This window comes from Rhincodon typus, chromosome 29 (genome assembly GCF_021869965.1).
Source record: "Rhincodon typus isolate 14 chromosome 29, sRhiTyp1.1, whole genome shotgun sequence".
Taxonomy (NCBI): Eukaryota; Metazoa; Chordata; class Chondrichthyes; order Orectolobiformes; family Rhincodontidae; genus Rhincodon; species Rhincodon typus.
The window spans coordinates 5,712,900-5,729,423 of NC_063360.1; the positions used below are offsets into that span (position 1 = coordinate 5,712,900).

Below are 16,524 nucleotides of genomic sequence, written 5' to 3' on the forward strand. Positions count from 1 at the left end.
TGCTTCATATTACTAAGCCACTTTTAAAATCCAGTTATATGGTTCCAATCAAAATAGACTCAAGGTGCATTTAAATCAATTCAACATTTTTACTCATCCTTCAGAAGACTCTTGCGATGGATTGGTGGAGTTCTTACGTCTGATCTCTGTCTGCTCTGGAAGTGTGTCATGCATGTCCATAAAGACTATTTGATACAAAAAAACTACTTTTTCTTTAGCCTTAGCCCTACACAGAACAGTAGAATGAGTGAACTTAAGACACAATTTGGGAAAACACACCTATACCATCTGGCTGCCAATCTACTGCCAGGATTACCAGCGTTGAGATTCAATTCAGACTAATCTATAAGGAGTCACAAATCCTAGAACATTTATAACACACTAGATTGCCATTCAACCCATCGTGTCCATGCTAGTGCTTTGCAAGCAAAACTCACCTAGCTTTCCAATTGAGTAGAGTGGATGACTGTGCAACACCACACAGATGGATGCATCATCACTTCCAAAGTTCCGCTCCAAGTCATATACCACCCTGACAAATATTGCCGTTCCTTCACTGTCAGTGGGTCAAAATCCTGAAATTCCCTTTGCATCGATGTGTCCCATGAAAGAATAAAAAAAACTTCCTTGCCCTTTCCTCACAGTTGTGCATTTTTCTCTTCAGTCAATAATGAAAGCAAAGTCCTCAATGCCTACTAGCTATTGCACACCACAAAATGAATCTTAGTCTAAACCTAGCTGTAAGGAACCAGAGAAAGGTTAAGGAGACTCATTAATGCAATGCTAAAATTGGAAGACTTGTAACAAAAAGCATTCCATTGTCTTTCATGAATCTTCAATTGAGGAAATTATGTCCTGAAGACTATATTCTTGCTCTTCATTGATGTTCACTTACATTTATCCATATATCTGTCACTTCTTCATAAATAACGTGTGGATGAACTGTTTCTGGCACAGCCTCTACAAACTTAAGTCTTTCATTCTCATCCTTAGTTACAGGAATAAATAGTGATGTGGGAATCAAAACCAAACGAAGTCTCTGCTGAGGTCGATCGAGTAACACGGCCCAAGCACTATTACAAAAAGGAGAGAAAAACAAACTTATTCACTGCTGTAATAGGTGCTCTCTAGTTTGGAAAACGAGTCTATTGTTGGTTATAGGTGATAGGCTTTTTAGGTCCAACAAACTGACTCGAGAGTGCAATTTGAGCTCTCTGCTATCTTGAACACAAATTTCTTGAACTCCAGTGCAACCCATTGCTTAAGAATCCAAGCAAATAATTGTGGGGGATTTGGACCATTCCACTTTCCCTATTTAGGTACCCTTAAATCTGACTGTAGACTCGCAAAGCCATACATCTGGTCAGTAATGTTATATGCTCCTGTGGGTTGGGTGCTTTACACTCAAAGATAGTTGTATTGCACTCACTGTGCTGGCTGTAATTAACAGTGAAAACATCTTCAAACTCCTTCTCTCAAAAATGTTTCAGTAGTTCTGGACTAAAAGGGTAAAACCTATTCATAAGATTTAGATTTAAATCAACAGGTCTTCTGTTGAGTTAACACTGAAGTTTTATAATTTAATAGTTGATGAGATTATGTTAGGATTTCTTCACAAATATACCAGAATTGACCAGTGTTAAATTGTGCCTGAAAATTCAAGGCAAATGTGAATAATACTGGTGGCAGGACAGGGAAGTGCAGTTGAGGGGTAAGAGACAAGGCAGAATGCACTAGCAATTTTGATTGTTTCTAGCACACAGGCTGTAATGCAATGGTCTCTTCCTTTCTATAATACTCAGATAAACTTAAACATTTGATTATATTTCTTAATTTTTTTCTAAAAAAGGGATAAATACATTCTGAAGACAACTACATAGTAACCCATAAGGAAGGGAACGTACAAATTTCCATCTTTCGTCCATCCAGCTCGTGCAATGTACTCAATGCCAGGGAAAAGAATCTCAAATGGCTGAACTAACTCTTTGTCTTGCGCACTCAGGATCTAACAAAGAGGGGAAGAAATTTAGTAATGATTAGCATTATAGTTAGCTGTATTAAGTGTGATGAATCAACCACAGTACCAGGGATTTCTTACATGACAAAGTCAAAGTGTGGTGAGAAATCAGTTTCTTCTTATAAAATTTTTTGAAGAATAAAAATTTTGTAGACACACGAGACCAGGTTATAGTCCAACAGATTTATTTGAAATCGGAGATCTTCTCCTTAGTCAGACTTCACCTGACAAAGCAGCTGCACTCAGGAAGCTTGTGATTTCAAATAAACCTGTTGGACTATAACCTGATGTCATGTGACTTCTAACTTTGTCCACCCCAGTCCAACACCAGCACCTCCACATCAAAACTTTTACAGGCTAGATGAAGGCGACTTAATCCCATTCTTCTACCTTTTCCCATAGCCTTTAAAAGAAAAATGATCTAACAATCAAAATACACTAAAGATCTATTATTTCTGGTTGAACATTTCATGCGTATTTTATTAAATACCCTTTACTGATTAATTCTGCCCAGTGAAAATAGTTTCCTTCTTCCACCCAGTTTACTAAAACCTCCATTTTGAGCATCCTCATATTATTCCAACATTCAGAACTAACACAAGGCAAGCACAAATTAACAGATAGTGGTTGGACATAGTACAACCCATACATTAAATGCCAGACACAACCAATAAAGGCCCCATTCTTTCTCAACCAGCCACCTGGATGTTAGACATCAAGAGGTACAAACATTCTTTAAAATCATCTTTTTCATGATGAATTTTAGCTCTTCTAAAGAACCAGACCCCCCAGCTGACAGCAGCTCTACTCCACCCCAGTTCCACAGGCACAATCTTGATTTGAAAGGCACACTACTCCAGATTTCTCTTTAATTTGCCCTCAGGTTCACCTTACTTTTTGCTTTGAGTTGACCACTTAAGGAGACTGCACACCAGTGTTGGCCAGGCTATACTCCAGCATCTAAACATAGGAACAGTTCTAGTTTCTCATCCACTCTGTTGCCAATAAGAACTGTTAGGCATCCTTGAGCCTCAAATTCTAGCAGTGTGATGTTACAAATGACTTCTAAAGCTTCTCTGAGCCATGAATCCCTCGACAGTAGAGGTAATGACGGCACTTTAGCTGTATGAATCGTACTGTCCTGCTTGCCTGCTCTCCAGTGTCCTGTTTACACCAGAACCGATCTTAGTGACCTGTTAATACCTGATAAGTATTTCTACTGTGATCCTATCCAGAACCTGAGGTATCCAACATACATTTGAATATACAAATTCAGAATAAGAGGCTGCCACTCCGCCCCTTGGGCCTGCTCTGCTATTCAATGAGATCACAGCTAAACTGATCACTCCACATTCCTGACTACCCTCAATAATCCTTCACCCACTTGTTTATCAAGGATCTATCTACCTGTACCTTAAAAATATTCAAGACTAATGCCAGGTTTTAGGAAGTATAAACAGGAAAATTCATTATCTGTACGTGAAAATACAGGAAAACAGTTCCATGACTTTTAACAAAGTGAATCTTTCAACATAAATAAATGTTTTTATCACACCTACGTATCCAACATTTCAAAGGAATACTTACAGTCCCATGGCTGTCTGCTCTGAACTCAGACAATTTAAGTGTTATCTTGGGATTCTTACTCCCTGTAAGGGTGAGATATTAAAATTTCAACATTAGCTTGCGACAGAAAAGTCCTAAAGGTACATAAAACCCTTCTACCATATTGTAATTCAAACATTTGAATTTGTTCGATTCTATTGCTGGCATTATTTCAATATTTAGGAAACGTGTAAGCTATGTCTCAAAACGAGCAACTCGTTTTCAGATTTGCTGTCTCGAGCAGTCAGAAATTGCATAAAAGCCATTCTAGAGTAGCAAACAATAAAACTGTACAAATTAGATGCACACAATATAAAAGGGATAAAAGATAACACCTTAACTGACAGTTAAAAAAATTAAAGGTACTCTTTAAATATTAATTTCCTTAATGTAACAGCATACAGTCTTGCTGTTAACCAAGTCCCAGGTACTGACCTTGTTAATACTTCTGTTATCTGTTTAAACTTAATGCTTTACCCCTGCTAAATGACTGTAATCAAACATGAATGACTACACGTGGAAACAAGTAAATTGTTCTGAGGAAGGGTCAGCGGACCCGAAACGTTAACATGGATTTTATTGTGGTGTCTTGTTGTTTGGCATCATTTATACCCTTCCTGCTTGTGACATACAAACACTTGCACTGCTTTCAAAGAATCTATTACAAGGGTGACAATCATTTGTTTTGATCCCAATGAAGACTGTTAATATTTAAAGAGAGAGCTGAATTGCCCAGCAAGTGATTGAAAGAATGAAATATTCCACTTAAGACTTTTAATATAAAAATTAAACCAAAATCAAAACAGATCTAACATTAATTAACAGGCAACTAATATGTCAAACTAAAGAAAATGTACACATTAACTGACACAACTAAAACATGTCTTATGAACTGCTTTCACTGTGTGCCACACTTCTGACAGATATGGGTATTAACAAGCTGTCCCACCATCATTTCCAGCTGTCCAGCAGTTTATTGCTCCCTGTCACAGTGCGTTGCAACTTCAACTGTCCTGCAATTGTTGTTCTACAGTTGTTCCACTCTGCATGGAGTTTTCTGGATGTCATTATCAATAGCACAGGACACATCCTTGTTCCCTAACCATCTGCTCTGCTCCATTCCTTTTTAAACAGAAGCCAAGACTTTGATCACAAGTGCATTCTGTGTACATCACAAGAGCTAAGATGGAGTATATTATCAGGATGTTGTGGTGCTTCTCACCATTAGCAGCACAGCAGGGTCAAAATGTTAAACAACGCTGCTAGGTGGATATAAAGCTCCAAGATTCAGAGACCACAACTTTTAAAAAAAAGCAAATTTGAAACAGGAAGGAAATTACTACAAATTCCACTATTTTTAAATACTTCATTACCTCATCGGAGAAATTGTGCGTTTAAAAATAAATAGCTGTATAAATAATAACATTCACAATTGTTATTATTGGATTAAGCCAGTGCATCTCAGATCACAGGCCCCAGTTCTAACCTGTTCGTGGGTATCTGTAGGTGTCAGCTTTCCTCTCTTCCAATGCAGGGGAGGGTACATGAATGATCTCCACATCAGACTCATCCACTTCCTCATACAAAAGATAAAAAGTTTTTGTGCCATCTGAGCCTACGAGGAAGGCAAAAACAAGTTTTCACAATTGAAGATGATGCTAGATATAGTACTGCAGTTTATTAATGTCAGATGCAAAGTTCAGTTCTAAAGAAGAACTTGCTTTTTGACATACTGCCTTTAATGATCTTAGATATCTCAAGCATTTGACAGTCAAAAGCATACTTTGAAGTTCCGTCATTGTTGCTAGCCAAGAAATGCATCTAACAAGCAATAAAAAAAAAGGCAATTTGCCTTAGTAATGTTGATTCCGGGATAAATATTGGCCAGGATACTAAAATAATGCATTCACTCAAGCAGACAAAAGGAGGCTTAACCACAGGGTTCTCTAAACTTTTGCCTCTTTCATGTGAATATTTTCTCCAAACAAGGGGCCAGTGAACAAATTTTAGAAAGATTACATTTGGCACAATAGTAATCATAATCTCTAAGGCCAACCTGTTTTGTGGATCAAGCAGGAAGGTGGAGCACAGAGATTGAGGGAGTTGGGTGGTGGTGGTCGTGGAGAGGCGGGAGGAGGAGGAGGAGGAGGAGGGATTACGTGTTTTACACATTATGCTCCCCATTCCCACCCCATGGCCTCAATCACACACTCCCCTTTCAGTCTTGGCTGTGCACTCCCCATTTCACCCAGCACCCCTTCCTGTTTCACTACCCTTCTATCTCCTCATCATTCCCTCAACCATTGTCCACCATCACATCATGCAGTATTTTCTCCTCTCACCCCAAAATTATTAACTCAGTTGACATTTGGGAAACCTTCAAAATCTAATATCATTTTATTCCTTTTTCCTTCTATGTTTCGGTTTTACTCTCACTTTGGTTTTCAGACAACAACACATTTATTCATTCACAGGATACAGGCATCACTGGATCAGCCTATATTGTTTTCCCACCCCGCACTGTCTTTGAAAATGTGATGGTGAGTTGCTTTCTTGAACTGCTACAGTCCTTATTGTGTAGGTACCCCCACAGTGCTGATCGGGAGGGAATCTCGAGGATTTTGACCAACAACAGCAAAGGAATAGTGCTACAGTTCCCAAGTCAGGATGCTGTGTGACATCAAGTGGTGGTGTTTCCATGCCGTCGTCCTTCCAAGTGGTAAAGGTTGCAGATTTGGAAGGTGCTGCATTGCAACTCATAACTTCGGCTGCCACTATACATTGGTTGTGGAATGAATGAATGTTGAATCGATCAAATGGAGTGACAATCAAATGTGCTGCTTTGCTCTAGATGATGATGAACTCCAGTGTTGTTTGGCCTGTAATCATCCAGTGAAGTATTCTATCACACTCCTAACTGTGCTTTTTTGACAGTGGACAGACTGAGCAGTCAGGTGGTGAGTTAATCACCACAGAACTCCACCCCCTGACATGTCAGTTTCTAGCAAATGGTAACTCGTCGACTACTGACAGTGGAGGATTTAATGTTGATAAAGCCCTTAAGTGTCATGCGATGGTAGCTGGATTCTCCTCTTGGCAAAAGTTACAGCGTGGCACTTGTACTGTGGCACTCATCAGCCCCAAGTTTGATTGCTGTTCAGATTTTGCTATATTTGGACACAGGCTGCTTTGATATCAGAGGAATTGCAAATAGTGCAATAAAACATTTGACAAGGTTGCTGATGGTAGGCTGGTCTGGAAAATTAAGTCACATGGGATCCACAGTGAGTTGGTAAATTGGATACAGCATTGAACAGAAACCAGAATGAACCAGCTACACAAATACTGTAACTTTGCAAGAGCAAGTTAGGGACTGAGCACGTGAAGGCAAGTAGCATGCATTCCCAACTTCCTGAAGTCTGTCCATCACCTATAAAGCACAAGTCAGGAGTGTCATGGAATCACAGAGTTATACAGCATGGAAACAGACCCTTCAATCCAACTCATCTGTGCCAATCACATATCCCAATCTGATCTAGTCCTACTTGTCAGTATTTGACTCATAACCTTTTATACACTTCCTATTCATATACCCATCCAGATTCCTTTTAAACGTTGTAATTGTACCCTCCTCCACCAGTTCCTCTGGCAGCTTGTTCTGTACATGCACCACATTCAGCATGCAAAAGTTGCCCCTCAGGTCGTTTTTAAATCTTTCCCCTCTCACCTTAAACCTATGTCCTCTGGTTTTATACCCCTCTACTCTAGGAAAAAGACCTTGACTACTCACCCTATCCATTTCCCTCAACTTTTTAAACTTCTAAGGTCACCCGTCAGCCTCCGACGCTTCAGGGGAAAAATGCCCTAGCCTATTCAGCTTCTCCCTATAGCTCAAACCCTCCAGTCCCGGCAACTTCCTTGTAAATCTTTTCCATACCCTCAAGTTTAACGATATCTGTCTCATAGAAGGGTGACCAGAATTGGGTGCAGTATCCCCAAAGTGGCCTCAACAATGTCCTGTACAGCAGCAGCATCCTACCCCAACTCCTACATTCAATATTATGACCAATGAAGGCCGCACTCACTCATCTCAATCCACATGGACAAGGAGAACCACCATTTCGACTGGGACAACACCAAAATCCTGGGACAAGCTAGGCAGAGACAGGCATGAGAATTCCTAGAAGCCTGGCACTCCACAAAGCATGCCATTAACACACATATTGAACTCGACCCCATATACATTCCACTACGAAGGAAAACCGGAAGTGAGGCAATCCATCTCAACGGACCCCAGAGTTTAAAAACCAGGTGGGAGAATACACTGACACTTCAATCAGAGGCTGCACTGAGGATGTTACCCAGCACGGTAACAAAACGTCTGCGAAACAAGAAACCAACCAACCTCAACACCCACAAGCCGAGCTACAAATCTATTCCAAAACCTTAGAAGGCAAGCATGCCAAAGGCTTTCTTCACTATCCTGTTTACCTGCAATTCTACTTTCAAGGAACTATGCACCTGCACCCCTAGGTCTCTTTATTTGGCAACACTCCCCAGTGTCCTACCATTAAGTGTATAAGTTTTGCCCTGCTTTGCCTTACCAAAATGCAACACCTCACATTTATCTAAATTAAACTCCATCTGCCACTCCTCGTCTTACTTGCTTATCTGATCAAGGTCCCGTTGTACTGAGATAACCTTCTTCACCAATTTTATTGTCATCTGCAAACTTACTAACCATACCTGCTATAATCACATCCAAAGTCATTTATATAAATGATGAGAAGCAGTGGACCCAGCACTGATCCTTGTTGCACACTACTGGTCACAAGCCTCCAATCTAAAAAAACATTCCTCTATGACCACTCTCTATCTCCTGCCTCCAAGCCAATTTTGTATCCAATTGGCTAGCTCCCCCTTATCCCATGTGATCGAACCTTATTAACCAGTCTACCAGGCGGAACGTTGTCGAATACTTTGCTGAAGTCCATGCAGACAATGTCCACCGCTCTGCCTTCAATCTTGTCACCTCTTCAAATCAAGTTAGTGAGACATGATATCCCATGCACAAAGCCATGCTGACTATCCATAATCAGTCCATGCCTTTCCAAATGCATGCAAATCCTATCCCTCAGAATTCCCTCCAACAACTTACCCACCACTGATGTATCCCATGTTCCCAACCATGCCCTAAGTTTATCCTCCTTACCTGTCAGACCTCTTGCATCGAAATAAATGCAGTTTAACTTATCAGTCTTACCTTGTATTCTGCCGTGCTCTTGCCTGCCTTGACTATTTAACTCGATCCCCTTATTATACCAGGCACAGACATACCTCTTTTCTTGCTAATACTTGGGATCAAAGAGCAACTTATCTTCAAGAGCAAGGGATGAGCAATAAATACTGGCTATGCCAGTAACATCTACACATGAACTAATACCTTCACCACCCCCCCACCCCCTGAACAGCGCATTTCACGCAGTTCCTCATCTGATAAGAAAGCAACAGGTTTAGTACTGGGGAATGAAATACAGCAAGTGTTGAGTAGAAGAACATTACACTAGTTTAGAATGAACTCAAAATCTAACAAAATCAGTATTAATTTGAAGTCAGTACGACCCTATTGGTGTACTGCCTGAATTGCACCACAGGTTGGAGTCAGACAAGTGACACTGCTGGGAGACCTTCACTTACAAACCGGAAGACGAGAAACCAATCAGAATATTCACTGAGGAGCTTAATCTTTCATGAATTCCAAGAAAACAAAGCATTGCAGCCAATTTCATACCTTCAATTCCTATGGGACACCACCAGTAACCAGTAAACCTGTCAAATTCTTCTTGTATTACAAAAGTTGCTACTCCTGCAGATTTAGAATCTTCTATTACATTAGGCAAACCTGAAAAAAAGAGAACATTCTAGTCACAATGAAGTCACCAGTGAAATTTAATATAAAGGAACATTAAGTCAAATATTTCTTGGCTGCCATTCTGCAATGTTTGCCGCATCTTAACCATTGACAGTTCAACTGGCTTTGCTTCAGTTTACAATTCATGATGTCTCAAAACCAAAATTCACGACCTGAAGCACTTGGGGACTCATTTTAAGACACTACGCAAGTTTGAAAAGAACACATCAATGCAGCAGATTTAATTTGATGCTTGGCTCTGCAGGCAACTCACTAGAGTGGTTAGTGTGTGGAACTCACAGCAGGTAACTGAGAAAGCTGACAGATAAATAAAGGGCAAGCCAAACAAATGATAGGAATAATTGCTTGGCAATACAGAACATGAAAGTTGCTAGAAGGAGACAAAGTTCAAGCTTTTCTCCTTCCACTCATCAGGAGTGAAAGACAGGAGAAGTCTACTGTGAAGTAGAAACATCAGCATGGACTGTTGGACTAACTGGTGGGTGTTGTGAATACTATGTTAATAGCAGCACAGCAATAACAAGTGGTAATCCCATTGTGGCCTTCATATCCATTAAATAGGAAAGGCGCCTGTTCTTGACCACCTAAAAGTATCTTCTGCTGAAAAATCATTTTGTCAAAGCTATTTGTCTTGCACTGGTCAGGACATGCATAAGAGTATCAATACAAAATGAAACATTTTCATATTGAATGAGAAATGTTAGCTTAAAAATACAGTTTTTTATGCATTGGTATTCTTGTGAATGTCCCAATGACTGTAACACAAAAACTTCAACAAAATGTTTTTTTCAACAATAGTCAAGCTCTGTACCAACAAGATTACTTTTAGTCACTTGGTATTGGAAATAAGATCAGCAAGTTGATAGTATTCCAGCATATTCCCAGTGCTAACTGCCACCACCATACTGTTGGACTATAAGTATGCAACATAGGGTCACATAGGAAGTCTGTTAACTTTCATTTGTGAAGATTGTCATCAACAATACTCAAACATTGAGCAGGAGAGATGAGAAATTTTGGGGCAAAAATTTACAACCAGCCACCATCCTCAAAATTTGCTTGATGTTGGCTTCAACGTAATTGGTGATTTGTGTTAAATAACCTCAGTTGGTTTAAAGTAAATCTGCTTCTGCAGAAACTGCTGCACATGCTGATGTGGTGAATTATACAACTTTGGGATCAAAGTTGGCTTTGCAAAACCATTTTCTGAAGCACATCTCCAACATCGAAACAACAAAAATTGTACTACTGATGCTGGAAATTGGAAATATTAATGAAATGCTGGATAAACTCTGCAGCTCAAGGAGCACTGACTGAGAGAAATGAGTTAGTGTAGCAGGTTGACAATCCTCCTTCACAGCTGTAGAAAGGAACAAGATTTCAAGCCAATGGAAGTGGAAAGATAACAGGGACAGAAAAAGGTCTGTGATGAGATGGAAGTCAAGGAAGGTTAAGTAACAAAAGACTTCATGACACAACAGCCAAAAAGAATGACAATGGATACAGTAAAGAAACATTGCCTATATGAGATGTGAATCGCTTGATCATAAACATCAGAGTGCAAACATAAAGGGGTGCATGAAGAAAGAATTAAGAAAAGACTATTTGTTTATACCATTAATGCATGAAAGCAGGCTTTTACCACCCAACTGCAAACTGTCTTACCTTTATGGCAAAATGTTAATCGCTTCTCCTCACCAGATCCAATGTTTGAAATCCATAAGTCATTGTTGTTTATAAATGAGATGAAGGATGGGTCTCCAGGACATATCTTAGGATCCATCCGAGGTCCTGAACAATTTGTTTTAATCTCTACTGGCTTCATTGGCGTTATCTGTAAAACAGCAAACATCTAACTGGTAAAGAAAAAGGAACAAATCGTATTCGTTATACCAGAGAAAAATGGTGCTTGCCACAAGTTGAGTGCATTCAGTAAGAATCTAACTGTTTCTTTAATTAACGAACTACACAAGATTACCAAATAATTTACAGTCCCTCTTAGCCCATTTCACTTTGTCAGAGAAACTAACTCTACTAAGATTTCATCTTTGTTCTACCTCCAACATTCTGCCCATCCCTTTCAAAAGGCAAAAATCATTTTGAACAAATTTTGTTCTTCATGTTTGAAACTGCACATTGAGGGTTTCCAATATATATAGTTCCATTCCACTGTTGAGAAGGGGCTACTAAACATTGAAGAGAAACTTATGACATCTCCTAAACCCACAAAATAGGAACCTTTTCCCTCTGCTGCACTGGCTTGGATCAGCCAAGATCTGGGATACTCTTTGAATAAGTTTCAGCTTCAAAGTTAAATGCTTGTCATGCAAGATAGCAAGGAAGATAATGTCAGTTTTGAAATTATTGTGAAATTGGCCTGTTAAGATATAGTTGTTTTCAATCATGCTTCCCGCTGTCTTCAAGAGACCTACTTTGAACAAACAAGACCAAAGAACTTATGTCTGGAGGAATAGTATGCCATACTCACCCATGTCAAATAGTTATAACTTAATTTAGATACATTCAGACCCCATCAAACAATAACTTTTTAAGACAAATATTTTCCATACTAAATCCTATTTTACTTTTAAAAACATGTATGCTAAAGTCAAAATTTCTAAGGTCCTAAGATCAAAAAATATTTTGTTTTTAAACAAGGCCTTACTTGGGAGCCCCAGCTCCAGACCTCAAAAATTGAGCTGAATTGCAACTAATTAGTACAAAACTGCATGCAATGCAAATACTGATCACAGTGGAAACAACAAGCCAAGAACCTGACCACAGTAACTACATTAACTGTGCACTTACATTAAAACCATTTGTCCCTCCATCCTTGCAATAGAAAAGACTATTACTGGCTTGGAAGAGAAAAAGTCCACTATCCCTGTGATAGTCATATGAGGTAATTCCAAATGTCCCAAGGCGCTTCCTCTCACGCAGGAGCTCTTCCTCCCGTGAGTACATTCCGTGGTGTGGAGTCGCCTGTAAGATAAACGCAAGAATAAAATTCAATTGTATTAATTCTTTGAATAATGATGTACAATTATAAGCAAAAGTATTATCCATTTACTGGAACTACCCACGCCATTCCAAAACCTGGAGAAAGAATGGAATGCAGATGTCGAAAGCTAGAATCAACGTGGAGCTGAAAAAGCACAGCAGGTCAGACAGCATCCAACAAGCAGGGAAGTCAACATTTTGGGTCGAAACCCTTCATCAGGACTGCTGTGCTTTTCCTGCTCCACATTTATTGACTCAATTCCAAAACCTGCTTAGTTGGCACGGAGGCTTGTAATCTTTTATATTAGTATGTGCATATTCAAAACCACTGACATGAATTGAAACATGAATAAAATGCAGCTAACGGATTGAATGATTTCAGAGGTAGTCAACAATTTAATTCCAGAGCTAGAAAAAGGGCAGTGGATTGATTTTGGTACTAGACTAACAAGCCAGATTACAAATTCCACAGCAAGTTGCAAGAAGTGAATTTAGTAAAGCTGGTGGGCTGACGTCATGAGTATCAAATCGATCTGACCATCTTTAAAACTTAACTGATTTACTAATACCTCTGACAATTTAACTCCGGTACCACATTTCTCAACTAACTTTTAATTTTCTGTGAAGTGGGCTAGCAAGGTTGGTAAATAACCCAGCATCCTGTGAGAAGCAAGGAAGGAGCAAGAAGTATGGTCTTGCGAGAGAACACAAAACCCTGGGCAGAGAGTATTTTTGTGCCATATTTGTGAAGCAAATGTACTGATCATTAGAAATCAAACTTAAATAAATATTTAATAAGTCTATCTGTCTGGCTGCTGACATACAACAGGACATTAGTCAGCTCATGCAATAACTCAAATCAAAACAATGACTGAAAAGTTGGAAAAATGAATAATCTCAGACAACAGGAAGTACTGGGACCTACAGATGTGATTTAACTGCTTGGTCTGGCTTTTTAAAGCTTCTGTATGTTATCTAGGTGTTGAACACAACTGCATGACAGAGTAGTCGTCTGGCAGCTAAGTGATGGATTTCAGAATCAGAATAAACTAGAGAGATGTGGGTCCTCAAACAGGCATTCAATAAAACATTTTTATATGGAGTCTAGGCACAATGTAAACTGTAACCTTCAAATGTTTTAATTACTCAAATCTTTACTTCAAGTAGTAATTTATTCAGCTTGCTGGAGAACAGAAGATGCAAAGTATTTCCAAAACTACTTGAGGAAAGCTTTCTTTGTCTCATTCTAGTGGATTGTTGACTGACCATTTTTGTAAGTTTCTTTTTCTTTTTAACTCTTATTATTGGAAACTTATATTCCTGCTCATTTGCAGCTGATGACTCATACTTAGTCAGTTATGATGTGTTGTTATTTCAAATACAAAATTTGAACAAAGCAACTTTGATGAAGTAACTGCAATGTAGCCCACACAAGTGTCTACGCTATTGAATGCATTAATATTGGCATTGCATGTTTAGTTCAAATATGGAAAATGGCTAAACTAAGCTAAAATAATGCTTTAGTTCTACAGATCAGATAGCACTTGTGTTCTGCCCACTGCTACACCTTTAACCATTTGTTACAGGGAAAGTTAAGAATGGACCTTGGAAGAAGTGAGAAGGATAGTGACAGTCTTCAAGACAACAAACAGGCTGGTAAATAGGCAACCACATGATGGATGAGATTTAAAACACAGAATTATGCAAGGTGAAGAACAAGAAGCAACATGAAGTATGCAATTCTGCAAAGAGTACAAGACCAGAGTGACCTGGGGATATTTTCAAATCACTGAAAATGGCGGGGCACATTAAGAAATAAACTAATAAAGCAGAGGGGATCCCGGACTTTGTAAAATTCGTAAACAGAGGCAGAGAATACAAACTCAAGGAAATTATGACAGCCTTTTATAAAGCACAAGCACAGCCTCAAATGAAGTGGTGTATGCAATTCAGGGTACCACGCTTTAGGAAGAATGTAAAGGCGTAAAGAGAAGCTGTAGAAAAGATGCACAGGAATGTTTCTGGGGGATGAAGGACTTCAATTATGTAGATAAATTGGAGAAGAAGCAGCTGTTCTCTTTAAGGGAGAAATCTGGACACGATAGGTGAGAAGGGTAAAACCTGAAATCTTGACTGCTCCTTTCCTCCAGATGCTGCCTGGCCTGCTATGTTCATCCAGCCTCCTGTTTGTCTACCTTGGATTCCAGCATCTGCAGTTTTTTTTTTGTCTCTAATAGGGTGAGGAGAAAACTGTTCCCATTAGCACAGAGGTTGAGAACCAAAACACTAAGATTTAAGAAGAATGGGAAACGAACGAAAGTGGATGAAAAAATAATGTGTTAAACATAGTACGTAGTTAGGATCTTGATTATGTAGCCTAGAGAGGCAAAAAAAATTTCACTGCGGCATTGACAAGACAATCAAATAATTACCTGAAAGCATATTAACACAGGGCAATAGAGAAAAGGCAGGAAGTGGGATTAGAACAATCAAGTACAGACATGGTCTAAACAGCCACTTCCTCTGCTGTCAGTCTAAATTTCTATGAGGAGAAATAAAGAATTTCGGCTTTCACCTTGGTTTTGTGTACATTTTTTTCATAATAGAACACCACCATCATCACTGAATGCTGTCTTCCTATCGGCCTAGCCAGAAGGTCTGAGGGAAACTCCAAAAACGTTAAGTACAGGTCTGAAACTGTAAGTTTTGGTTTCAGCTCTCATTTACTAATGAGAGCAGCTAAGGAGCCTGCTGTTGCCTGTCCCATTAAAGAGATGTTAGCATCATGACATATCACAGTGTTCAATGAATTACAACGATGAAACACAGTCTATCTACTCTACAGCAGTTAACAATGGAGAATAAAATCACTGCACTATTATGCCATCCAAGGTAAAAGAAGTTACAAAATACAATTCTCACCTGGAAGTGATCAAGCATTTGTTTCCAAGACAGCAGCAAAAGAGAATCCTTCCGGACCTTTTTTGGGATTTCAGAGTATAACAGAGAGTTCTCTCTACTCCCATAAGGCATCCCTACAGAAAAGGCAGTTCCCAGTGTTAATCAACGGCAACATTGCAATCTCACAACTTTAGAATCATAGAAGGATTACACAGCACAAAGACAGACCATTTAGCTTACCTGGTCTGTGCCAGATGAACTAACTAGCTGCCAATCTAGTCTCACGTTCCAGGACCTGGTCCATAAATTGCAGGTTACAATGCTTCAGATCCAGATCCAGCATTGACAGAGTCAGGGCCATACAGTGTCAAAACAGACCCTTCCATCCAACTAGTCTATGCTGACGACATTCCCAAACTAAACTAGTCCCACCTGTCTGTGCTTGGCCAATATCCCTTCAAAGTTTACCTACTCATGAACTTATCCAAATGTCTTTTAAATACAGTAACTGTATCCTCACCCACCACTTTCTCTGGCAGTTCATTCCACACACAAACCACTGTGTAAGAACGTTGCCCTTCATTCCTTTGTAAAATCTTTCTGTTCTCAGCTTAAAAATACGTGCCCTAGTTTTGAACTCTCCCACTCTAGGGAAAAGACCCTTGTCATTAACCTTACCTGCACCCCTCATGACTTTATAAATCTCAATGAGGTCATCTCTCAACCTCCTACGCTCCAGTGAAAAAAGTCCCAGTTCTTCCAGTCTATTTTTATATCTCAAACCCTCCATCCCTGGCAACATCCTGGTAAATCTTTTCTGAACCCTCTCTAGTTTAATAATACCCTTCCTATAACATGGTGACCAGAACTACACACAGTACTCCAGAAGAGGCCTCATCAAAGCCCTGTACAACCTCAACATGATGCCCCAACTCTTATACTCAAAGGACTTAGCAATGAAGGCAAGCGTGCTAAATGCCTTCTGCTCCACCCTATCTACCTTTGACACAAATTTCAAAGAATTATGTATCTGAACCCATAGGTCTCTCTGTTCTACAACACTACTCAG

At 39.4% G+C, this 16,524-nt stretch overlaps 1 protein-coding gene across 5 annotated transcripts in view; it reads right to left on the reverse strand.

The window, feature by feature from the left end:
- The window catches only part of dpp9 (dipeptidyl-peptidase 9), a 93,433-nt gene that overhangs the window by 33,298 nt on the left and 43,611 nt on the right, over window positions 1–16,524 (reverse strand). For all 5 annotated transcript variants that reach the window (XM_048614196.1, XM_048614198.1, XM_048614197.1 and 2 more), the window contains 8 exons: window positions 15,477–15,589; window positions 12,363–12,536; window positions 11,220–11,388; window positions 9,414–9,524; window positions 5,109–5,237; window positions 3,605–3,666; window positions 1,905–2,005; window positions 896–1,073 (listed from right to left, as the gene is read on the reverse strand). In XM_048614196.1, coding sequence (XP_048470153.1) covers window positions 896–1,073; window positions 1,905–2,005; window positions 3,605–3,666; window positions 5,109–5,237; window positions 9,414–9,524; window positions 11,220–11,388; window positions 12,363–12,536; window positions 15,477–15,589 — 1,037 coding nt within the window. The remainder of the gene's footprint in view (window positions 1–895; window positions 1,074–1,904; window positions 2,006–3,604; window positions 3,667–5,108; window positions 5,238–9,413; window positions 9,525–11,219; window positions 11,389–12,362; window positions 12,537–15,476; window positions 15,590–16,524) is intronic.